Source organism: Salvelinus alpinus, chromosome 7, assembly GCF_045679555.1.
Source record: "Salvelinus alpinus chromosome 7, SLU_Salpinus.1, whole genome shotgun sequence".
NCBI classification, from domain to species: Eukaryota; Metazoa; Chordata; class Actinopteri; order Salmoniformes; family Salmonidae; genus Salvelinus; species Salvelinus alpinus.
This window is the reverse complement of record NC_092092.1, coordinates 37,692,888-37,719,510: the sequence shown is the minus strand read 5'-3', so window position 1 is coordinate 37,719,510 and position 26,623 is coordinate 37,692,888. Positions and strand designations below refer to the sequence as shown.

Here is a 26,623-nt window from a genome sequence, read left to right as displayed (position 1 = left end):
TAACTACATCAGTGGATGCTCAGCTCATCACTTCTTTGTCCATGGCTGTTTTCATGCCTGTTTTCCAAAGTTAGCCTCTTGAGAGGGAGGCGCAAGGTGGATTTTTCTTTCTCTCCTAGCAGAAATATGAAACCTGGTTCATTTCAGCCAAGTTTGTCCCAAGCTCCCAGTTCTTAACATTGCTTTGCATTGCCAGTCTCCATTTTGCTTTTTTAACTAAAACTCGTTTTGACAATTTGACAGGAAACGTGCATTTTGTGAATTATCCACATCTATTCTAACGCAATGAAACATTGTATTTGTTTATCAAATAGGCCTACTACACTCTATTTTTTTAATACGAATATGAAAGGATTATATGTCTATATCGGATAGTAAAATCACTGAACAAATTATTTTATATTTTTTCCGAGGAGAACAAAGTGCCGTAAGCTTTATGGTATTTCTCGCCCTCGTCGCCCATCCAATAATTGCCAGGGGGGAGGCAGTCAGTAATGTTTGGAAACTGAGTGCAACAACAATCTCGACAGCTTTGACCGTGTGTTGTTTTGTTATGGGCATCTCTGCCTAGAGAAGTAATTCAAACACTTTTGGGGATGTAAGACGGCATTGACTTTTTCCAATTGAGCTTTTGAAGGAATTTACCTTTTCGTGGGGAACAATGGCGAGGTTTTTGGTGAAAATGTCTCTCGTCCTACTTTTCCTTGGATTTTTTATGTTCACTTTAGCATCCGTAAATGCTGAACCAGAGCAAATCGATAAAGAAGAGGAGGAAAGTACATGTCAAGGGGCTTTCGACTTGTATTTTGTGCTTGACAAGTAAGTTACTATCAAAATGCCATATTTATTATTATACTGCATAGGCTAAATAAACCCAAGATACCGTTATATTGAGATGCCAAGCTTCTCTGGTTACACACATATGCCAATAGCATAGCCTACACTGTTTAAGTAAAATAAAAAGTTAAAATACAAACGTTTTAGTGTTTTTACGACGTTGCAGACTGTTAATGCACTTACAAATAATGAGTAATGTAAATCATTTATTCCAGCTGTTACAGCTGTTTCTGTACAGTCTGACCTCTCTTTTTTTGCACAAGGCAGGGATAAATAATCTATATAGGCTGCTCACAAATTAACTTGATAAATTCATTAAGTTATTAATCAACAGGCAGTAGTGTGTGTGTGCGCGCGTGTGCGTGGTGATGCAGTAGGAGGCTGACTCTATGCATCGAACACACCGACATCGTCATTGCATTTTGGTACACCAGAATTACATTCATTTCCAATGAAACGCTTGCGTTTGCCTTGCAGCATTGCGTTGCAGAGGCATTTGCAGTGCGTTCGGTGTGCGTAGACGGCTTGGCAGAAACGGTAGCTGAATGTTGAACTTTTGTTGCATACATATCCAGATGATGTTGTGTACCAATTTGCGCAAGATGCCGGCAGTGTGTTCGAAGCGTTAGCTGAATAAGCAGTACAAGTGATCATAAACTTCTCTGTATCTTTTTTTATTCCTTCTGTCCTAATGGGGGATGCACGTCTGTGCATGCCCGCGGGTATCTTTACAAGGTCCACTACTTACTTTTTCACATTAAAGAATGGGGAATAAGACACAGTCTGTACGGTCTGTACATGACTACCTACAACTAACATTCAGGAGTATAGTTTTCATAGAGTGACCAATTCATGCATTTCCTCCTTTCCACCCACATAGGAAAAATCTTTGTGGTTCCAACATCTTACGCTAGACCAGCAGCAGGCCTCTCTCACTGTCTCAGGAGAGAAAAGTAGACTATAGAGACCTTTACGTCCTGCTATAGCCTAAGCCTAGCGCCTTTATGTAATAGATCAGATCAGATTGAAGCATATTTTAGATAGAATGTCATTTATAAACACAACTCATAGTAGATGTATGATTAAACCTTGATATATTGTGGCCCTGGTTGTGGATGTTGGTGCCACTGTTTGAGGTTCCTGACTTCAAACGAATGCTCATTATGGACATCCCCTCATCCCTAGGGCCTGAGCTGTTTATTAGATGCACAGACCTAAGATTAAGGTTAACAGGATGTATGGAGGTTAACAGGATATAGCCCTCTGTACAGTGGCTTGGCTACTGAGTCATGCTTAGGGTCTGGAGTTTTTCCTGAGCTGGAAGAACTCTGTGCCTTATTTACTGTATATTCTACAGGACCAATAGTTTTTTTCTCCAGGTCAGGGAAAAAACTCCTGCCTCTTGTCATGCTGCATAGGGCTACAACTAGTCTACAGCAACTTGGTCTCGAGTTTCTTTGAATATTAGTCCTTTTAGGCTTCACGACTAGTTTATGGAAAAATCTCCCCCAGCCAAGTGGCCACTGAATAAAGGAAAATGGACCATGTGGATATCATGTATCATTATTGTCAGGGTCCAAATGGATGGTGGATCAAAGAGAACCAACTTTAAGCTGTCATATGTTGTGGTGTACCATAGGCCTACAGAGGTATGAGTTTGTGCTGAATCAGACTGGTAGGCCCTATCCTGCTGTTTTGTAAGGAACACGACACAAAGGGATTGTTTTAGGCATGTTTCTATCACCACAGACTGGTACTGATGCCAGATGTTCTGCACAATAAAGATCCTCAAAACACACTCCTACCTACCACTGTAGCTAATTCTCATCAGATGGTATGGGGAAACAACCTAGTTTTACCTTTGGTCTGCTAAAATAACTTCCTTGTCCTCACTTAGGCTACTTGTGACTGGCACACCCGCATTTACCAATTGTAGGACGCAAAAACACTGGCCCATGGGACATTCACCGTTTATAGGAAACAGGATCATGATGCTAGAAGCTCTGATGCTCTAGCAGATTTTTTTTCCACAGATATCAGGGTGGTTTCCATAAGATTTTGATCACTTTCAGCCCTTTTGATTTGAACAAAACCTTCCATGCATGTTTACCCACGGTAGAAGTGGTCAGAAAGGGACCATTTTTTACCTGAATGTCAAAACATTCAGGAGATAGAGGTCCTCAAAGTTTGACCCGTTTTGCATACCCAACCCTACCATTAGATATCCATATGATATCATTTGAAAGCTTACAAAGAGGGTTGTCAAAGTATTTTATCATTTATTGAACCAAAATGTTTTAAAAATACTAATGTAACTCTTTTTTTTAACCTATAAAGCCAATTATCTAAAAACACATAAACTCTTATTTTTTTCATGCTCATATACAGTATGTTGTAGCTTAGACCCTATTTTGCATCATCAGAGTTGTTTGTGTTGTGCCCACCATCGGTTGAGACTCGGCGTACTCTTGATTACAGGGTGGGTGTCAGTCATGTTTTGATTGATAAATGTACTAAAATGTGTATAGAATTGACAAAGATGGTTGAATGTTCACACATCAGAGAATGTTTTTATTTTGCGGGGTATTTTATTAGGTTTCCCATTAGCCGACGCCAATGGCGACAGCTAGTCTTAATGTGCATTTGAGTGGGAATATCTGTTGTTTTAAATTATACTGTCAATCTTCCATAGGAAACCAATTGAAATCATAGAAATATAGATAGTAGATTAGACATTCCCATTCAAGTTGACATTCGACGGTGTGTAGACCGGCGGCCATCTTTTTGGTTGTAATTGGAAGTTAAATTTGAAATTGAAATGGTGTACCAGCTAAATTGCAGTGACCTGAAGGTATAGGTCCATTCTATTAATTCTCGTTCTATGGATCAAATGACACCCACCCTTTATTCAAGAGTTATGCTGTGTCTCAACCAATGGAAGGCACAACACAAACACCTCAGATTATGTAAATTAGGGTCTAAACTAGAACATATGCGAAAATAAGACAAATCTGAGTTTACACATTTTTACATAATTGCTGTTGAAGATTAAAAGATTGCATAATTGTTCATTTATATTTAAAAAATCTTAAGATATTTTAAAATAGTTTGTAAGCTTTCAAATGATATCAAACTCAACCGTTTATCTTTTCCAGTGATGAAGACATGGAGGTCTAATGGTAGGGTTGGGTATGCAAAATGGGTCAACTTTGAGCACCTCTATCTCCAGAATGTTTTGGCATTCAGTTCCAAAAAGTCACTTTCTGACAACTTCTACCATGGACAAACATGTATGGAAGGTTCCGTTCAAAAGGGGTGCGTGCGATCAGAAAGTGATTGAATTCATATGGAACGACCCATCATTGTTTTCTGATCAAGCGATAGGGACAAATGGAAACAGTTATGTTTGGCACTTGTGTTTTCCCAATGGTCGCTGCATATAGCAGCCATTTTCTCCTCCTTTTCAAGTCTTCGTCATTCTTGTTCTTCTCACAGGCCGACATTGAAGTTGGATGTTAAGTCATGATAATTTAAAAGTCCAAGCCAACCGGACTACAGCTGAAGTCTATAAATAATTGAAATACAGTATGTCAAAACCTTCCCATTGTGGAATGTGCTTTTTTATCTATTCAGGACCATGGTGCTGCTTTGGCCTCCATTAAAGCGCTAGAAGTAGCTTTTGGCACATTTGTTTTGCAGGAATAAGTGCCTTGTTAAATGTTATCATACCGTCTAGAATTCCGAGTGTGTTGAGGGACCCGAGTGAGACAGACATTTTAAAGGAATGGCAGTCATTGAATGGCAGTCATTTATTTAGACAAGAGAATATTGCACCCAGAGAACATTTTGAAAAGAAGAAAGAGAGAGAGACAAAATATCCAAGAAAAAGAGAGAGTAGGAGAGAGAAAATAAAGATTGCAGATGGGGGCCTACCTAGTACACAGCAAGTAGGCCTCAAGCTAAAAGTAGGTTAGTGGGTTCTCCGTACAAATCCCTATGCGTAGTCAGTTAATTGGTCGCAGACTGGGGTGCTTCTTACCATGCAGCAGGCCCATCTGGAATGTGACACTAGCTTCATGGTGTTGGATTTTCCTCTCAACACGCATGAGAGCAGAGCTCATCGCCTTTACTGAGCGCCTGGTCTGATGGAGCTTTTTCCCCCACATGTAATAGGCTAGACCCCTGGCCCAGACCGACTGAACCTTCTCTCTCTGTCTGTTTGTCTCACACTCTCTCTCTCTCTCCCTGACTCACTTCATTTTGCTGCTTCTAGCAGTGCGTTTTCACACAGTCAGCCTAAAGAAAGGCTTGATTGAAAAAATAAAATATATTTACTCTGGGTCGTCCGGGCTTTTATGTGTTTAAAATAATGAATACTTTCTCTCTATGACATCTAGCGCAGTCCTGACATGTTTAGCATTGCTAGATGTTAATGGTCCATGTTGCCTCCCCGAGTGCCGTGAGGTGTTTGGTAACGGTAGAGCTAAAGCAACCAAATCAAATATGCCCTAGAAAACTAGAGACGTAGTTGTTGCTTGTGGCCTTGAGGCCATAGCCTGTCAAGCTGGGTGTACACCACGCGGCTTTGGCCCCAATTTAGCTGTCCCAGACAAGTTTTTGAGATTGGAGACAAAATCCCCATGTCGTTGCCTACTTGGGGCGCGCGGGCGTCCCGGGTAGCCCTCAGAGACGCAATCTCAGGGCTACCGATCCCATTTTTGAGCAGTACCCAGATGTCCAGATATTTTCAAACATGTTTGATGGGCACAACATCTGCAATGCTCTTGTAGTGTGAGATATGCAATGACAAGATTTTGAGAACGGTGATCAGCAGGTAGCCAAGTGGTTAGAGCGTTGGACTAGTAACCGTAAAGGTTGCAAGATCAAATCCCTGAGCTGACAAGCTAAAAATCTGTTGTTCTGCCCCTCAACAAGGCAGTTAACTGACAGTTCCTAGGCTGTCATTGAAAATAAGAATTTGTTCTTAACTGACTTGCCTAGTTAAATAAAGGTAAGATATATAAATCATTTTTTAAATAGCCAATGAGAGCTCTCCAGAGAAGGAGCCAGTGAGATGATGCAGAATGTGTACTCTCGAGCAGGAGCCATGACCATCACTAGTATGCATTTGTACTTGCCAAAGTGTCAAGTCGTTACATCTCTGACAAGGTCTTTACACACAATGTCATTCAATTCCAAATGTATTGGGCTAGATATTTCAACTCTGTATGGCAAGCATGAATGTTTGACTGAAAACGTTTACGAAGCTGCGTTGAGCCACAGCTCGTTCCAGCTATCACATCACATCCTCGTTTTAGCGAGACAGTGTGGTATCAAGAATCGTCACGACCAAGTGAAGAATCTCATAGTTTGTGACCCCCCCGGCGGTGCCACATCGTTTCATGTGCACACCACCACCAAGACAAAAAAATTACAGGGAAAGATGGTCGCCTAATGTCTCCGCGATGTTAGGACTTTAAAAGACGTGTAGCATCAGTTATCTTGTTGTTCCCCAGGACCGTTTTAAAGGAGTTGGTCAGAGCACCAACCTCACCGGTCCCTCGAATTTGATGATGCTGATTCATTTTGGCCTCTTGTCACTTGTTTGTGCTGACAGACAAGGCACTGGACTGAAGATCTTTGAAGGATCTTTTCTGCTTCCCCCCCAGCAGATGACATGAATAAAAAAACAACACGTTGCTTTAATTATCCCAGTTGTCCTAATGTTACCCCGATCTCTCTCTCTCTCTCTCTCTCTCTCTCTCTCTCTCTCTCTCTCTCTCTCTCTCTCTCTCTTTCTCTCTCTTTCTTTCTCTGTCTTTCTCTCTCTGTCTTTCTCTATCTGTCTCTCTCTGTCTCTCTCTGTCTTTCTCTCTCTGTCTGTCTGTCTCTCTCTCTCTCTCTCTCTCTCTCTCTCTCTCTCTCTCTCTCTCTCTCTCTCTCTCTCTCTCTCTCTCTCTCTGTCTCTGTCTCTGTCTCTGTCTCTCTCTCTCTCATATATGTATGAGTATAGTCAGAGGATCTATCAATTGTATAACACACTAGGAAAAGGAAACATATACTCAGTCATGTTATGATATAATCTCCAACTCCTGTTGTCAAGGCCTTAATCATTTTAGTCAACAAAGCTGTTGAAGCTTGGGTTAACAACTTCCAAAACATTTTACATGAACAAAACCCAAACCTTTGAGCTGTAATGGTTTGACTCAGTCTATTAAAATGAGATCAAAGAAGAAGTACCACAAAACATTTTCAATGAGGATCTTACAAGAAAATAGCCCACTTCCTTTCCTAATGCTGTTTATACAGGTGAGGAAACTGCAAGCCAGGCTCCAATCCCACGACTGCCTGGTACCTCAGAGAACACTCTTGTCCAACACAAATAATATCCATCGTAATGCAAAAAATATCTAAGGCGGGAGTTCTTAGCTTAACCCGTCTTAGAAAAACACTGAAACACTATCCCTATATGACTGTACATTACATGAAAGAAGCCATTTTGAGTTGCAGTATTTCCCCCTTGTAATGAAACAAACTGCATCCCCGACAGACTGTCTCTTCCATCAAGTCAGGGCCAATCCAACTGTGTGTGTTCATGCCACGTCAGATGAACACTTGTTTATTCAACACATTTGTTGAACATCCAATGAGACGTTAGCTGGACTCCCCCCCACAAGTTTTATTTGGGTAAGGTTTGTTTAGTTTGAAAAGTCTTGCCCTCACAGGGTGCATTGATTCAGACGGATGCAATGCCTTGATGTGCTGGACAAACAGGAAGTTTGTCGGAGGAAAAAACAAGAACAAGGGAGGGAGATAGCTTAGAAAAGAATATACACAACTCTCTATCTGCCAAGTATATCATGTATGCTTATCCTACACAACAACAACCAAAATATACACCAGGAAACCAGTACGGAGACTAAACTGGGAAACAAATTAATGTTATGTCTGGCTCCAGATTAGAACTACGTGACATCCATGTGCGGCTTCGTCAGCAGCTTTGTCCTATTTCAAGCTACTGCTTCAGCCATCCGCTAACAGGGCTGTGGTTTGGTTCAGTTCAACAAATTAGCTTATTTCCCATGTTTTATATCCTTCAGTAACGAGTCACCGCCACAACCCCCAGCCAGGTCTCTTCCTTCCATTCACACGTGGGTCTGAGAGGAAATGAAGCTCTTCACCGTGGTCCCTCAGGGAGGCTCCGAGCTGTTTCCTCAGCCCCATGGGAGTTGAGCTGGGCAGTTTGCTAAATTAGTCATGACTGGTCCTCAGATGTGTCCTAACCTACTTTCCTCCTTTTCCCTAACGCATGGAGTTAGTTTGTGTCAATGGAGGTTGTCCGTGACACATTGGAAGGCCAGTCCGCTTAATAATAATATCTATGCTAGGATTGTGTGTGTTCACTTTATATTTTGCATACACTTTCTTTACTAGGAGGTGTTGGATAAACGTAGGAAATTTGTGAAGTGTGGTTTTAAACAACAGTAATTCATACGATGTAAGTATTCATCTGTTATTCTTTCTTTCTAAGATCTGGCAGTGTCAAAAACCACTGGATAGAAATCTACTCCTTTGTGGAGCATCTAGCTGAAAAGTTTATCAGGTAAGAGAACATCAGAAAAATATTTTCAATATCATGTATTGAAAGAATTATAGATTTTTAAATGGATTGAGATCTAGCCTATATTGAGCCTATATGAATCCTACTTACTTTTGAAGTACAGGTACATCTCCTGAAGAAGATATAACTTTGACTTTCTTTTTGTGCCACCAGATGTTTGCATATACTGGTAAAGTTACCACGGTTATTAGTAGGGCTGAAAAAGACAAATTGCGATTTTTCAACCAAAAATTGTGATTTGACTTGCAATATAGACCAAAACACTTGGGTGAACTGTTGGAATCATAGAAATAGAATGATTGTGTTGTTTGGCATGACAACAAATGAAAAACCCAGCTAGGAGTTATGAAAGGGTAGGAACCAACGTGTTGGTCAGTGTTTCCCAGAGAATCCTAATCACATTTAAGTAGTCATTGCACAAACATGCTGATCTACACCAGTGGTCCCACCATAAAAAAGGAACTCAGTCTGGCTTTCAACTTACTCCTGAAATTTGTTATCGTAGAATGCACAAGGTGCAATTTCTAAATTGGGTAATGCGTCAGCAGTTTTCCTCTTGTCAAGTCCGTCATTGAAGACCTTAGAGAGCTATTTATAACTTGTCAGAAATGTCCAGATCAACTAGCCCATGTCAGCTAACATTTGTTTTGCCCATTGACTTTGTTGTAATGTTTGTCACTCAAATATCACATGAACACACATAAGACATGGCAAAAAAAGTGTATAATTGCAGGAAATTAGCTTGAAAATGGCAACAAACAAAAAAAAGGATCCATCCCCTATGCAAAACAAATAGAATTGCAGGAAAATAAGCTTTAAACCTGCAGCGATTTCTCTCCGCCAACAAGAAGAGTGTGAACAGTTTGTGTCGTGAACAGTGTGAAAATATTGTTTTGCATGACGTTTCTTCTTGGATTTGATTCTAGTCGCACTGCTGCTCCCAAACTAAAACTCCAGATCGCACAGCAAAATATTTTGTTGCATATGCTGCTTATACCATCCCACCGCTGTAATGGCATGAACATAATGGCAGGTCGAGAGGTTCCAAGCTGGGAGACAAATATGTGTGAAAATATTGTTTTGCATGACGTTTCTTCTTGGATTTGATTCTAGTCGCACTGCTGCTCCCAAACTAAAACTCCAGATCGCACAGCAAAATATTTTGTTGCATATGCTGCTTATACCATCCCACCGCTGTAATGGCATGAACATAATGGCAGGTCGAGAGGTTCCAAGCTGGGAGACAAATATGGCCATCTAATGTAGATAGTTTGCTACCTCCGTTTGGTCGGCATGGTTTTGCATCATTACCATCGTCTCGAAAACAACAGCTGCAACCATGGAATTGACTTTGAACGTGCTGTAGTATTGCACGCAACATGCTCACTTCAATGTATGTATTTGTCTGAAGAAACGGGGTCCTGAACCCTTGTTAACGTGGCACGTACACAAACAATAGGACAGAACTCACCACACGAGAGAATTCGGACTTATGCTTAGATGTATGGACATCAGAGGAGGCTGGTGGGAGGAGCTCATAGTAATGGCCGGGAATGGAATCAATTGGAGTCAAACTTGGTTTCCTTATGTTTGATGTGTTTGATAGCATTCTATGTATTTTTATTACAGCCACTATAATGTGCCCGTCCTCGTATAGCTCTTCCCACCAACCTCCTCTGATGGACAAGGTTGTTCTCATGCTAGGGACTTTTTGATGTCAAAACACATGCTTGCATATCACAATAAATCAGTGAAATAAATGGTTTGGAGTGTGTGGTCCCTATAGTTTGTTTATCGGTTGAGTTCAGACATAGTATGGCCTCTTTGACGCTCGACAAAAGGAAAATGGCGCCAAAAGCGTACAGTATATCTAACCCTGTTGTTTGTGTGTTGTTTTACAGCCCCATGTTGAGAATGTCCTTTATTGTGTTCTCATCCAGAGGAACCACTCTCATGAAACTGACAGAAAACAGGTACACAAAAAATGTTGGGGTGCACCCCAAATGGTACATTATTCCCTTTATAGGGAACACAGTGCCATTTGGGACCCATCCATTGTCGTGTATGAGGACTTTGAAACAGAAGAAAGTGATGAAGGCCTCTACACTTTGATCTGTTCTACTCGGCAAGGACATTTTAAAGACCAGCCAAGGACATTTTCAATGACACGCAATCTGTGGTCTGTGTTGTTTGTCAGGGTGGAGATAAGAAAAGGATTGAATGTGTTGAAGAGAGAGATACCAGGTGGAGACACCTTCATGCACCTGGGCTTGCAAAGGGTACATATCTTCTTCTGACTGGGTTCTTACTTTATCACACGTTATTTACCTGTTAAACATTTTTTTTAAACAGATGAATAAGAATAATATTGTCTTCTCTTTTCAGGCAAATGAGCAGATACACCATGAAAACTTTGGTAAGCATCCAATGACGTCCGTCACTACATCTAGACTTAAATAAAAAATCTATTTTTTTTCTGTACTTGGCAATGTCGAGTCATACCATTGATTGACCTCTCCGTTACAGGAACAGCAAGTGTTATCATTGCCTTGACTGATGGGGAGCTGAACGAACACCAACTCGTCACTGCACAACAGGAGGTATTCAAATAGGATTATAGCGTTCACCTTCCTGTTGAAGGAAAGACAATGTAAAAACATGTTCTCTGGGGTTGATTCTTGTTTTTTTAACAAACAGGCGGAGAGAAGCCGATCTCTAGGAGCTATGGTGTACTGTGTTGGAGTAAAAGACTTCAACGAGACACAGGTAACGATTTAGTTTGCAGTGAAACAGATGCATGTCCTCTTCCCCTGTGAAAACACATTTAGGAACCTGTTATTAAAACAAAAAGTACACAATTACATGCAGTTTACTACTCACTCAATATTCTTTCAATACAATGATTACATTATGTGCTATTCATTTTTAGTAACCCGTTTGTAGACTATGTATCCTGTAATTGTATCTACCTACTCACCTTGAACCTGAGCTTGCTTGTGAGGTTGGCAGGGCTACTTATATCCCAGGCTGCGCGTTAGTGATAGAGAAATTAGGTGATTTGACTAGCATGCAAACGATTAACATATTAGCTAAGAAGAATGTTTCAGAGTCATGCAGTGTGAAACTGGATTTGAAACCTGATTGGCCCTATGACTCATTCTACCACCCAGATTGACTTTCACAAAATGCCTGGACATAATATACTGTACTATACCTGCATATACTATACCTGTATATACCATACCTGTATATACCATACCTGTCAAGGCACAGTAGTTTAGGCATCTGTCCAATGTCGTTTGTACATTAGGATTGTACCTGATTGTGCTTAGTGTGCCAGTCATTGTACTGTTATTCTCCCCCTAACCTGGTCATGCATGTAGAGAAAGATGGAGCCATACACTCTTTAAAAAAAGGTTCCAAAAGGTTTCTTCAGCATTCCCCATAGGATAACCTTTTTTTGTTCCAGGTAGAACCCTTTTTGGTTCTAGGCCCGTTTGGGTTCCATGTAGAACTCTCTGTGGAAACGGTTGTATATGGAACCCAAAAGGGTTCTACCTGGAATCAAAAAGGGTTCTTCAAAGGGTTCTCTTATGGGGACAGCCGAAGAATCCGTTCAGATTCTAGATAGCACATTTCTTCTACGACTATAGAGATACAATATAATTCTTAAATCAAGTGTTCACTGAACTCTTCGCTGAAGAGAATGGGTCATGATGTAAATAATATGTGTCTGTCTCTGGTTCCTGAGATGTGAGCTAGGAGGAAGCACTGGGCCTGTGTAAATAAATCTGCTCTCTCCTTCCTCCTATAGCTGGCCACCATAGCAGACACCATCGAGCATGTGTTTCCTGTGATGGGCGGATTCGTAGCCCTGCGAGGAGTGATCGACTCGGTAAATAAACCCTGGACAGAAAGGAGAGACAGTCCTGTTTCACAAGACATACCTTCAAAGAAAGATAAAATAAAGACAAAATACACAAAGATGTTGTAATCTACAGCTACTGAATGTCTCAAATTTGATTTACCTGTTTATTTTGACAAAGAATCTTGACAAGCTATGAGTTAATTGTAGCTAATATTAACCTACAAAACTCAATTCATCTCCTTATTCTCCTTCTCCAGATCATCAAGAAGTCCTGTATTGAGATTTTAGCTGCAGAGCCCTCCAGTGTTTGTGCAGGAGGTGGGGTCCCTATAGGAACGAAGCAGATCAATGCCAGTCAATGCTAGTTCCCTGTCATTGCTTAAGTGCTGTGTTAATTTCATTAAGGGGCCAAGCTGGTGCCAGTGCCCTTCCCTCTGACTGGGGCTCAGCTGGCACGTATTCATTAGTGCACACCGTAGTAAAACGTAGCACACATTATGCAATGGAAAACTTAAACAAGCGTTTCTTATTGGATATATTCAGGGAGTCCCTCCCTGTTTCACTTCGTTTTTTATCAATTTGTTGCCTAATGAATTATTATATTTAAGGTTTAGTTTATTGTCAGTCATAGTGTACAACATTGGCAGTCAAGAGCTGAATTATAGCGTTCAGTCCAAATGTAAATATAACTAAATAAACAAATGAAGAAATCGTTTATTAGAAATAGTTTATTGTCATCGTGAGGGAGGGAGGGAGGGAGGGAGGGAGGGAGGGAGTATCATTGTCACAGCCAGGGAGAAGCCTCAGAAGCCGTGGTCAGTCAAGACAGGTCCTTTCAGAATAAGGAAGTACTGGTTTAGAGCCGTTGAACAGGGCACCCTGCAGCAAGGTCTCCGTTGGTAGCTAGCCAGCTACTCCTTGACCACCACCAACATGCAGCACCCACCTGAGTAATGCCCCCGGCAGCCTCTAGAGTTTAGGGCGCCAGAAAACCCACTACACGTCGGCAACAGATCAGAGTAGCCCTGTATTCCTCCCAACAAGCCTCTATCATCTCCACACAGACCTCTGCTGTCCTCTTACTTTGGGCTTGCTTGCTTCCTTAAGCTCCAGCGGTCAAAACAAAACAGCTAGCCAGATAGCTAACTAGCTAGCTAGCCAAGTCAACCAGCTGACTTGCATAGGAGTCTGATCAATCTAATGACACCAACAGACAGGAATCCCCATTGGTGCTAATGGAGTGTATTGTATTGGGGATCTTGTTATGAGAGCGTCTCTAAATGGAATTTATCCTGGCCTGCCAAATGGAAGTCAATTTGATAAATGACTTTTTTCCCAATCGAGAGACACAAGTCCCATATGACCTGCAGTCTGTTTCCTAAGTATGTTTTCTGTATTATTTAACCAATGTTGCCAAGCCAATCTACCTAATCTTGTATGCTATCCAACATAATTGTGTAATGTCTGATAGCCTATGATGTATGTATGTATGTATCTGTACTATTTTTCCTACACTAAAGCTGTTGTCTTTTATTTCCAGAGAGTTTCCAGGTGGTGGTGAGAGGAAATGGTTTCCTTCACGCCAGAAATATAGAGCAGGTGTTATGCAGCTTTAAAGTCAATGACACCCTCACAATTAGTGAGTACCTGGTTACATTTACGCAATAATGCCTGAGGGGGTGTGGTATATGGCCAATATACCATGGCTAAGGGCTGTTCTTATCTATGACGCAACGCGGAGTGCCTGGATACAGCTCTTAGCCATGGTATATTAGCCATATACCACAAACCCCCAAGGTGCCTTATTGCTATTTTAAACTGGTTAGCAACGTAATTAGAGCAGTAAAAATAAATGTTTTGTCATACCCATGGTATATGGTCTGATATACCACGGCTGTCAGCCAATCAGCATTCAGGGCTCGAACCACCCAGTTTATAATTACCTTTAAAACACTGTAGGCTTACCAAGTGTTTTTATACTAATGTGTATTTTCAGCTGTAACATGCATGAAGTACTATAGGTGATTGAAGAAACTTAAGTTACTTCAGGAAACCGCTGACAAAAGTGTTGGGCTCTCTCCCCAGATGAGAAGCCTGTGGATATCGAAGACACGTTCCTGTTGTGTACAGCTCCGGTTATAGATGAAGTTGGGCAGTGAGTAACTTTTTTTTAACATCCGTTTTAAAATGGTCCGAGGTATCCCTGTAGGATGAGAGTGTGTTGCTTCTTAACCACATGTCTAGCCGATCACTCTCCAGCCCTCGCAAACAAACACACTAACAGAGGGAGAGACCCAGAAGAAGCCTGCCGTGCATTAGGGTGTCTTTACGATCCCTGTCAGGGCCACAGTCCACTCCTCCTCTATTCTCTCTATATGACGATGAGCACTCGTTTAGATCCTCATTGGTTAGAGCCCTGTGTATTCATAATGAGGACGGTGTTGGGTTAAGGTTGCCCCTTAATCCTAACAACAGACACACCCATCATCCATCAGCTGGCTTCGTTTCTAAATCAACAAACCACTTTAGAGCCTCTTTTTTTCATCACCACATTCCACTAATTTCTCCCCTCTCTGCTTACCTCTCTCCTGTCCTCTACCCTCTCCCTCCAGCCTTCTACCTTCTCCTCTCCCTTCACCCGGCTACAGGGACTCCTCTCTCTCTCTCTCTCTCTCTCTCTCTCTCTCTCTCTCTCTCTCTCTCTCCCTTCCCTCTCTGCCATATTTTTTCTTCCTTATTTTTTTCTCCTCTTCTGTCATCTTCTCTTCATCTGAAGAGTAATTTGGCAGTTAGCACCCCATGGTCAAATGTATCACCATTCCCTCACACACACGCACAAACATACTCACATCTCTACAAAATGTGAACATGGCCCAAGTCCAACTGTCCATATTTTTCCTTTGATCGTTACTTCTTTAAGGGATAAGAAGCTGTTTGCTGGCACTGAGGTATGCGTGCACATGAACTTAAACCACATACCCGACTCCAGACAGTCAAACCTGAAGAGGCTTTATCAGTCAAAAATGGCCTAGTTCGCATACCCTCTTGATCAGTCTACGTGCTTTGCACCCCTAGAAAAAATGTGTGGAATTCAAAATGTGTTTTTTTTTTCTCATTGAGGTTTGATATGTTTTCCTGGCTAGAATTGTTTTGCGCCCCGAAGGGAAAGGTACTGGCAGTAGTTTTTGGAGATAGGAAGAAAAAGAGATGTGATATGGGCATCGATTGATTTTCACCGGGCAAGGTCAAACTTGTCTTGGGCTGACAAAGGGTTTAACCAACTTTGATGCCAGTGCCGATGCCCTACTTAGTCTCAGACATGTAATAACACGTCTGAGCAATAATAGCCTGTTTGTTTGTTGGGCGCAAAGCTCTTTTTGTGTGGCACTGTACAACGGTGCCATTTTGCCAATCAGCTGTCTTGTCCAAGCAAGTCCTAACTAGCATCATTTGCTTCCATTTGTGTATCCTGTATTGAAACCATGTGTGTTTTTGTGTTTCAGGGTTGTTTATCTACAAGTGAGCATGAATGAAGGCCTGTCGTTCATCACTAGCTCTGTGCACATCACCACCACAGAGTGTGTAAGTATGCTCTTCCAATCACATTACAACTACTACTCAAAAACTCACTAGAAATTGTCTTATGTTGGGAAACAATTATCCTATTTCCAGAATTGCTTTTATTTTTTTGGTTCTATCTTAATCTTTTTCAGTTTTTCATTTCTGCCTAATTTTTCCTCCTCTTAATCTTGTTCCGGGGCATTTATTAAAAAAATAAATAATAATAATTCAGAGGGCTCCTGTTTTGCTTGAGTAAGTTTCATTCTCCTCTTCTTTTCTTTCTCTGCTCTATCTGGAGCCAAACCACAGGTGCTTCAGCAATGATCCACCCAAAAGCCCCCCACGTCAGAGGGATTTTAACCAGCACTCCGCTCACCCACAAAATAAAGAAAAAACACCACCACATCCCATCCACAATCTATAGGCTCTAATAGGAACCATATTGTCCCCTATTTAGATCTTGAGACCCCTCCTCAACTTCTCTCATCTCTCGTCAGTCTTCCTGGTCTGTGTATCTGGGGGTCCTAACCCTGTCTTAACGATGACTCTTATCTCCCTTGGCAGTTTGATGGTACCATCCTTCTCATCACTCTTCTGGTTCTGTTCCTGTTGATGGCAATGCTGTTCATGTGGTGGTTCTGGCCCCTCTGCTGCACAGTGGTAACCATCAAAAATTGGTTCAATATGATGGCAATTATGGGCCACATGTTATATTATACTGTATAGAGTAGACCATTTAGCAGAGTAACTGCCATTTGAATGATTTAATAACCCTTTAAAAGTAACCTGGTTCAATGTAATGCAAATGATGTTGTTATTGTTTGTGTAAGAGTGTTACCAGAATATAATAGATATGACTTTAAAAGTGTGTAACAATTTCTTTGTCAGTTTTGCTGATCATTCAGATGATAAATGACAAATGCCAGGGAATGATAATGAACACCTGATGTGACCACTTAGTCACTGTCATCAATTAATATTAATGTGACTTTCCACCCTGAACTTCCTGTCTAGGTGATCAAAGAGCCTCCTCCAGCACCCCCTCCAGAGCCAGTAAGTCAGCCTTTGAAGGCGCATTTAGTTTTTTCACAACCAAATCTCAATTTTTTTATGTTAAATTGCAGGCATGTTATAGAAGGGTCCAGACACTTTTTTTGCGATTCCACTTGTTTTTTGACAGACTTAGGCCAACCAGCAAGTCACTTCCTCATCTCCTTGTGCAATACAGGGACTCTGAAAAAACATGAACACCCAAATACGTCATTTTAGAAACAGAAAAGCTCTCAATATAGTGATGCAGGACTTTAGATGTTGGAACACATGAAATGTTGTCATTCCGAACTTGATCGACAATGTTATATTCAATTTTGTTGCGTCTCGAGCGATACCGTCCATTCTAGCAGCAGGCTACACGGAGAATGGCACAGCTGGATAGGGGAAACAGCTTGAGTCTTGCAAAAAAAATATATATATATATAAAACAATTGTTTTAAATAGTCTAAACAGTTACAGGCGCCGTCAATGCTCCCTGTGGGAGTATTGTACAGACAAGGCAACTTAGACTATGGAGGGTTTTACGCACATCCAAACTTTTCACAGGAACTGGACAAAGATCCAATATGAAGAGAAATGGGGAACGTCCGCTCACCATTATACTCCCAATTGGAATGTTTTCTAAACATCATGGAACCATCTCACAGATCATATTTGAACTTCCCCAGAAATAGCAGACGGAATTGCATTGCATTCCAGCCATGTACATTCTCAACACAAACTCATGGACGGTGGAATCTTTCCAATAAGTTTGGTTTATAATCAAATTAAACGGGGGGAAAAACACATTTAGGATCGGGTCAGAAGCATGATATCATACATCGCATCTCTCGTTCCATGAGCATACAGTGAGCATAGTGTGTAGGCCTAAGGACTCTTGGGGCAGGAGGCATGGATGGTTGTCCTATCCACTGTATTAAATAGTATACAATAACCATACAATAGGCCTAGTTACAGCAAACATGTAGCCAGTCTAGTTTTTTTTATTGGCTTTAACATAGAAATATTTTTCTACACACATTGTATTCGCCTTTTCGAAAATGCACTGCATGTTCGAACCATGGACAATTGAACATGCAATCTCCATAGACAAACATTGGCAGTAGAATGTCCTTACAGAAAGAGCTCAGTGACGTTTCAACGTGGCAACGTCATAGGATGCCACCTTTCTGACAACTCAGTTCGTCATATTTCTGCCCTGCTAGAGCTGCACCGGGCAACTGTAAGTGCTGTTATTGTAAAGTGGAAATGTCTAGGAGCAACAGCGTCTTAGCCGCAAAGTGGTAGGCCACGCAAGCTCACAGAACGGGACCACCGAGTGCTGAAGCGCGTAAAAATCGTCTGTCCTCGTTTGCAACCATCACTACCGAGGTCCAAACTGCCACTGGAACCAAAGTCAGCACAATAACTGTTTGTCGGGAGCTTCATGAAATGGGTTTCCATGGCTGAGTAGCCACACACTAGCCTAAGATCACCATGTGCAATGCCAAGCGTTGACTGCAGTGGTGTAAAGCTCGCCACCATTGGACTGGAGCAGTGGAAACGCGTTCTCTGCAGTGATAAATCACGCTTCACCATCTGGCGGTCCAATGGACTAATCCGGGGTTGGCGCATGCCAGGAAAATGCTACCTGTCCCAACGCATAGTGCCAACTATAAAGTTTGGGGGAGGGGGAATAATTGTCTTTTGCTGTTTTTCATTGCTTAAATTGTTCTCCAAAAGGCATGTGGGAGTGCCCAAACATATGGAAGAAGGTACTCTGGTCAGATGAGATTAGAATTGAGCTTTTTTGCCATCAAGAAAAACGCTATGTCTGGCGCAAAACCAACACCTCTCAACACCCCAAAAACATCATCCCCACAGTGAAGCATGGTGGTGGCAGCATCATGCTGTGGGGATGTTTTTTGTCAGTAGGGACTGGGAAACTGGTCAGAATTGAAGGAATGATGGAGGGTGCTAAATGCAGGGAAATTCTTGAGGGGAACCTGTTTCAGTCCAGAGATTTGAGCCCGGGACGGAGGTTCACCTTCCAGCAGCACAATGATCCTAAGCATACTGCTAAAGCAACACTCGAGATGTTTATGGGGAAGCATTTAAATGTGTTGGAATGGCCTAGTGAAAGCCCAGACCTCAATCCAATTGAGAATCTGTGGTATGACTTAAAGATTGCTGTACACCAGCGGAATCCATCCAACTTGAAGGAGCTAGAGCAGTTTTGCCTTGAAGAATGGGCAAAAATCCCAGTGGCTAGATGTGCCAAGCTTATAGAGACATACCCCAAGAGTCTTGCAGCTGTAATTGCTGCAAAAGGTGGCTCTACAAAGTATTGCCTTTGGGGGGGTGAATAGTTATGCACGCTCAAGTTTTCAGTTTTTCTATCTTATTTCTTGTTTGTTTCACAATAAAACATATTTTGCATCTTCAAAGTGGTAGGCATGTTGTGTAAATCAAATGATACAAACTCCCCAAAAAACATTTTAATTTCAGGATGTAAGGCAACAAAATAGGAAAAATGCCAAGTGGGTGAATACTGGTCCCCCGTAGGAATCAAACCCACAACCCTGGCGTTTCAAGTGCCACGCTCTACCAATTGACGGTTTGGTCCAACAAATGAAAGTGGAAGATGCTATTTTTTTTACTCAATTATAAAGGAAAAATAATAAGCAGTTGTTATAACTTGTTCCTAAACATTCTTCCTACAGTCACTGACTCCTTTCAGTCAATGGGCATCGCAGATAGGCCTAATGAGGCCAAACTTTTCACAGAAGCTGGAGACAAATAATGTTCAATATAAAGAAAAAAGGGAATGTCTGTTGACTGTTTTGCTGCTTGTGATATTTTAATAAAACATCGGTTAAAGGCTACTGATTAGGCTACTGTGAGCCTCCGTTGGCAAAATTGATGCCATAACCAATTGTGTTATCGCTAAGTCCAGCTTTTGGTGAATCTGAAATATCACCACTAGCTCTGCTTAAAATTGGTACGTTTTTAAAGACACGCCTAAAATATTTCCACCTATCCCACCTCAGCGCAAGCGAGCTAATGTAAGACAGGTAAATTACCAACCCTCGCGCCAGGGTTGGAAAATAGCAGAACCCTGGCTTTTACAAGTCAAAGTTAAGATCGTGATTTTGACAGTAGCTCCGACTTAACGCCAGCAGAAAATAGAGCCCTAGGCATATCGAACACTTGCTTGGAAGTAAATTATTTACTCCCATCTTTTCTGTCTGCCAGGAATCAGATGATGAAGATGGCATGCCCAAGAAGAAGTGGCCAACCGTGGATGCATCCTACTATGGAGGAAGAGGAGTCGGAGGAATCAAAAGAATGGAGGTGAGGTGGATCTAATCACTTTACAGTTACACCCAAATAAATGTCCATCTTTATCTCCCATATTTCCTCACAAACACATGAGTTGGAACTTTATTCTAGACTCTACCTCACCGCCTGTGTGTAGTATGTACTGTAGGCCCACTTCCACAGGTACAGTAGGTCATACCCCATCTTTGTTCCACTCCTACAGGTACGCTGGGGAGGGAAGGGTTCAACCGAGGAGGGGGCTAAGCTGGAGAAGCCCAAGAACGCGGTGGTGAAAATGCCAGAGCAGGAGTTTGAGCCGTACGAGCCCAAGCCCAAGAAGGCCCACAACAGGAAGCCAGCCACAGACAGGAAGTGGTACACCCCCATACAGGTAAAAACACTCTCTTCTTCTCTTTCCTTTCTACCTTTCATTCTCAGACTAGTTTATACACTCTCTTCCTCTCTACCTATACATGTATAATAGGGTACTGTGTGTAGTATGAAATTACATATTGGCCATGCACACTTTACACAGGAAACATTTTTGACAGTATTCACTATAGCCATGTCTCCCTTCCTTTGTTTGCAGGGTAAACTGGACGCCATTTGGGCCCTGTTTCGCCGCGGTTACGACCAGGTTTCTCTCATGCGGCCTCAGCCAGGAGATCATGTGAGTCCTAAAGCCTTAAAACACCATGGGAGCCCAGCCTTAGCCCTATCCCTCATCATACAGCTCTACACTTCCCTAAAAAAATGCCCCTGCAGTGGCCAACACTGCAACTGCAGTGCCAAAGTTCATGATAAGGCAGAGCCCAAAAACCTACTTCAAATCAGCCGCTGCCATAAAAAGAAAATAAATCAGAGCTGTGGACGCGCTCCAGACAGATCTACTTTATGTTTTATAAACCTCGACTTTAACTACTTTCTGATCGGGCACATGTTTGAACTGCCATACTGCCCCTTTATATCAAAATGGAGATTGGAGTTTGGCTTGGGGTTGGTTGAAGGTAGTTTTTGCTCTAGATATGCACTTGGAGGGCTGGGCTATATGAGACTCTTTATCCCATAGCCCTCCTCTCCTTTCTTTCCTTCTAGATCTGCAGCTAGCCTGCTGAGGTGGCACCTCTCCAGGTGCCAGTTAAAATCATGCGTTATTTGCAGAAAATAACCCTTTTTAACTGGAATTCCACATTTAAAGAGTGTTCTCTCAGCCAAATATATGAACTGAGAAGAAGTGAAGTACTGCCAGATAAGCTCTCAACAACAACACAGAAAATAAGCTTTCGACCGCAAAGAGGAACAATGATGCTTATGCTAATGATTGGCTTCCTTCAAATTTCAAAGAATTCTCCCGGCCAAATAGATGTCGATACTTTGTTCAAAGGGTTTGACCCAGGAAAACTTTTAACGATCACCACGTGCAAAAGGTTAAACATGACGCATTGCTTATTCCAGAGGAAGTGTTTCCGTGTAATGGCGTCGCCTACTCAAGTAATTTGCGGTCTGTTACGAAGGAGCAGAAAAATTCCCAGGCAGGCCTACTGGTACTGGTGTAATCTTGTTTTTTTTAGGGGGAATGGAAACAAATACAAGGCAGGCAAGTTCTTTCCTGTGTAAATTGTGACCTGAGGAGAACCATTAAACTGACTTTTCAGCATGTCTGTCCCCTAGGCCATGCTAGCTGCTAACACAGCTCTTATCATTCCCACTCACACTCCCTCTCTCTCTTTCTCCCTCTCACACACAGACACATACACACACCGGCCATATTGGCGTTCACAGCATATGCACAGGCCTTGTGTGTTCCATTGGACCCATTTGGCCAAGGTCCGATCTGGATGCCTGACAGACATATTTCAGTCTGTTGCTATGTTGCATTTTATTACCATGCAGATTGCTATGACGACGCCTGTGTCCTGAATGGCACTATTGAGAGAAGCCTTGGCTGGAAGCCTTTACAGTTCAATCCCTAGTTTCCTTTGATTTCATCCGTCCACAATGGAGCTGCTATGTCCCCTAGTCAATGCGTCCTCTCTGAATACAACTCATGTAGCTATGTAGCTCCACGACACTGAAAAACAGAAAGGCACCATCTGTTCCTCTTTTATTTCTCATTCTCTTTGACCCTTCCGTCAGTCTTCTCCCTCTCTACACACCCCTCGCTCCATCTTCCTCTCCCACTCCACTATGGGATTCTCTGTGCTGGTTTTGGACACAGACCCTCTCCCTGTTTGCTTAGTTTAGGTTGAGTGCAGTATAGTGTACAGGGTATGATTAGCGTGCTTAGTCTGGTTTAGTCATCTCCCTCTGTGTGTAGCCCTAGTCCTAGGGACCTCAGCTATTTGGACCTCAGCTATTTGCCTCCAACTACTCTCCGACTTCTCCGCGAGCTCCTATGTAAAACATCACGTGCTCGAGCAGATTGACTCTTGAGGTTAAACTAGAGGCTTTGATTTAATGTCTCCCCTGATGGAGAGTTTGCACTGCGAAGGGCATGAGGTAATAGGCAGCGGAGACAACCGCGAGAGTCGTCTCGACCAGCGGGGACACGAACCCTTCTGAAGCAGCCCTGGCTAGTCTGTTTTATGACATCTGGGTTTAATGGCAGACATTGGAAAAGGGAGGTTCGAAGGACATTCTTTGTCTTGCCTTTGTGTTGTAAGTTTCTGGTTCAATGTCTCGAACCACACTGGTTCAATGTGAAGTACTCGCAGAAAGGTAGCTGAAATGAACCTCTCAAAGGGTCTGCAGAGAATGAAAGGATATTTTGATTTTATGTTCAACATCCCTCTCTTGTTCTCATCCTGTTATTGACTGGAAGGAATGTCAGAGACTTAGAGTGGATTTGAGGAGACAGTGTTTGGTTACCAGAGGATTTCTGTATTTTTTTCTCCTTGATGCATAATTTACAAGTCAGGATGAATGGAATGTGTCCTCGGTTGTTTTTGATTTTTTTGCCGATGCGGTCACTCAGTGTTTGTGTGTTTGCATAATGTTAAATGCCTCTACAGTCCTACAGTATACCCTAGTAAGTCCATGCCTGCCTATCTGCGTGGGGGATGGAAAAAGGCTTACTGGGTTGTCTTTCCAGTAAGGGCATGAGTCTGAGTTAGGCCATAAACCACGAGAGTTCACAGTAAGAGGCCACTGTGGTGGCTGGTGGGGGTTTAAACTATGTAGCTGCTGTGGATGAGTATAGAGAGCAAAGCAAAAGTTTATCAACAAAATCAATTTATTTGTCTCAAGAACTCTCCCCCCTACCAATCCTCTGTCTCTCTCCCCCCTACCAATCCTCTGTCTCTCTCCCCCCTACCAATCCTCTGTCTCTCTCCCCCCTTTATCTATTTTTCTCTCTCTCATTCTCCATATGGTGCTATAAACAACATGGAGTTTTTGGAAAGCAGCCACAGTTTCATTGGCAACAGCAACAGTACATTGGAACAGAACATTGTACTGGGAAGAGGGCGTTTGGGGGGTCACAGCAGAGGCTGATGGGTAACCGTCCAGCCAGCTGGTCCTGGTTGGAACAGACAGAAAGGGTAGTGACCGTCCCATGACCATGGGGTCAGCTGGGCTCAGAGGTGTTAGCCTAGATGAGAGTTAGACACCTGTGTGCTGTACGTGGGAGAGGGGCTGGATCATGTCAGGGAGGGGGTTACAATGTAATCTGAGTTATGTCTTTACTGTAGCTTAATGGCGTCCTGTATACCTCCTGACTTTTAGGACATTGATCCCTGTGTAATCTGATGTTACTGTCTCTTTCCCCTCAGGGTCGATGCATCAACTTCACCCGGGTGAAGGACGAGGCAGCGGCAGCAGCCAAGGCACCTCCCCGGGCCCATAGCCCACCTCCCGCTTCGGACTACCGTCCCCTGATCAGCCCCACTACAGCGCCGCCACCACAGACCAGCCCGCCGCCGCGAGCGCCGCCCGTCACCCAGCTGCCCCCAGGGCCACCCCCCTCCCGCACCCCCCCAGGTCCCCCCTGCCCCCCTCCCACACGCCCCCCACCCTGCCCAAACAGCAGACCATGAGAGCAAATTAGGGACCCCACTCCAATAAAGAAATAGTCCACATTGCCAAAGATGCTCCCTCAACCCGAAAAGAAGCACAGTATTTATTGGAGTTGGGGTGAAATTAGCAGGAGACATTATGGTTTGTTGCTGGACAGCAAAATATGTAGTCATAGAAAGAAACATACTGCAATGGATGAAATGATTTGATCACCTACTGAGTATGTTATGATGGTTAGTGGCAAGGCGACAGTAGAGTGAGACTATGTAACTTTAGTCATCTCTGAGTCGATTTACTTTCAACCACAAGGATTGGATTTTGCTATCAAACCAATCTAGATGATGTAGAATTTGGAGCTTTTTTCATCTCTCTTTTGTACATTTTTAGATGTATCTTTTTACATCTCTATTTTGTAAATTGGAAGATTTGAAAGGGCAATTTTTTTTAGGGGGTCAACAAAACATGGCACTGGTTTGATTAAGTTTAATATTTGTTTCTCATGTCCAAATAAGTTTACACAGACTGAGAAAGCCAGTTTTAGCCCATGTGGGTTATTCCATATTCCGTTCAAGAAACCCATTTTAATTACTCCCGTTTGGTAGTGTTGCCGGAAGCCATAAGCGTATAAGCATAAGTTGACACTGGGACACTTTTTATATGGACTGAACACGTAAGATTTCTGCTTATACAGTATACTCTCTCAGGATAGGAGCACATGGTCTGCCGAAAATGAGGCGCACAAACACCTTGATATTTTTTGTTACATCCCCTGAATGAGTTAGTTGAGAATCATATATAGGCGTAGCGTAAGAGATTTGTTAGCGTAAAAATTTTGTTGGTGATTATCTCTAAGGATGAACCCAGGTTTATCTAAGTTGATATTGGTATCTGTCAACATTGAATGCAGTTCAGATATAGCATCATTTTTTATATTGTTAGTTTTTTAAATCACTTTTGAATCATGAACCTCTAACAAAACAGCTAAAGTCAGGTCATTGGCTCTCATCCATTTTTTACAGTCTCAAAACTGTACTTTACTTTTATACATTGTATTGTTTACCTTTTTTTTTATTGAATCACAATCACATTGCAACTGCAGGGCAGTTCACCACATCTCTAATTTATTAACCCCAAAGACCTAGAGGAGCGTACTTGAATACGACAAAGGTGTCCACTGACAAAGATGGACACTGTGCATGTAAACAAACACCTATTCGCGCAACTTCATATGGCAGTGTTTCTCAACCCCATTGGTCTATAATCCGGCACTAGGTCATGGAATTATTGCCCTCCTAAGTGCAACTGTCCTGTATCAAAAGGCACATGACATTTCAGTGATGTGTCCATGAACCAACACTGATTTAAATCAAGCCCTCAAAGGAGGAAGTCCATAGCATGCCGGTCCTTGGTACAGACAAAGGTTGAGGAATACTATTATATGCTTATCACACACGGTACCTTTCAGAATTGTTCTACTTAGATTTTTCTACTCTCTTTGTATAATGTACTTCATTCGATTATGACCTATAATACCATTGTGTTACTATATTCCTTTGATATTGTGTAGCACTGCTGAAAGCTGTTCAGGATGATGATGATGATGATGATGATTAAGAGAGGTGCATGCATTTAGTTTGTTTTTATTGGTACGACACAAATAAAGCTCTATGGCACCCAAGTGTAATAATATAGTTCTACTTTTTGACAATGATGAACATCCTCCATTTGTATGAATGGATTTATGGCCCTTTATTTGAACATCATCCCACTCAAGCAATGGCATAGTAAGAGGAGCGAGCAACAACGTTAAATAGACCTCATTATTATGTAGTCCCTGGTGCATTTTTGTCTCTATGCTTCAGAATGATCATCAGGACCATTGTGGGGCTGTGTTCTCCTGAGAGAAAGCTCTGAGAAGCTAAATAAGGGGTGTCAAACTAATTTTGCCCCCAGGGGCCGTATTCGGTCTTCAACGAGGTCCGGAGGGCCGCACTGAAAATGTGTTATATTTCCTCGCTGTCAAAATTTGCAAAAAATAGTCCTCTACCCATAGTTTTTAGAATTTCCTACGCTCCCTTTCTGCATAGCTTTCATTTCAGTGATTATTAGCACGCTGGTCCATTATAATGTTTATACTATTTCGATTTTGTTTTTGTGATTTTAAAGTATAAAATGGCCCGCTGGCCATATTTTTGACACCCCTGCGCTAAATGTTAACCATTCTTTTACATGTTAGCCATTGTTTTTCATGTATTAATGGGAGTACTGAAACAAGTATGGAAAGACGTCTTAAGATTCTCTTTTTTGACATGTTTTTTTTTTTTTTTTACAGTATTAATAAAGGTTGACTTTCAAGCTTTTATATGAAA

General features: G+C 42.1%; 1 protein-coding gene across 1 annotated transcript; it reads left to right on the top strand.

Annotated features, from left to right (window-relative positions):
• The first annotated feature begins 73 nt into the window (after positions 1–73).
• Positions 74–26,623, top strand: LOC139580957 (anthrax toxin receptor 1-like). The gene is made up of 18 exons (XM_071410178.1): positions 74–819; positions 8,369–8,440; positions 10,360–10,431; positions 10,656–10,737; positions 10,844–10,874; positions 10,985–11,058; positions 11,156–11,224; positions 12,273–12,353; positions 12,584–12,644; positions 13,867–13,965; positions 14,412–14,481; positions 15,830–15,908; positions 16,452–16,547; positions 16,902–16,940; positions 20,175–20,273; positions 20,464–20,631; positions 20,830–20,910; positions 24,011–26,623. Exons 1-18 carry the CDS (start codon positions 662–664, stop codon positions 24,272–24,274), a joined length of 1,695 nt encoding a protein of 564 aa, XP_071266279.1. The 5' UTR covers positions 74–661; the 3' UTR covers positions 24,275–26,623.

Coding starts and splice junctions, on each gene's coding strand:
- LOC139580957 (XM_071410178.1), top strand. CDS start 662: ATGGCGAGGTTTTTGGTGAAAATGTCTCTCGTCCTACTTTTCCTTGGA. Junction 10,432..10,655: donor ATGAAACTGACAGAAAACAG/GTACACAAAAAA, acceptor GTTGTTTGTCAG/GGTGGAGATAAGAAAAGGAT. Junction 12,354..12,583: donor TGCGAGGAGTGATCGACTCG/GTAAATAAACCC, acceptor CTCCTTCTCCAG/ATCATCAAGAAGTCCTGTAT.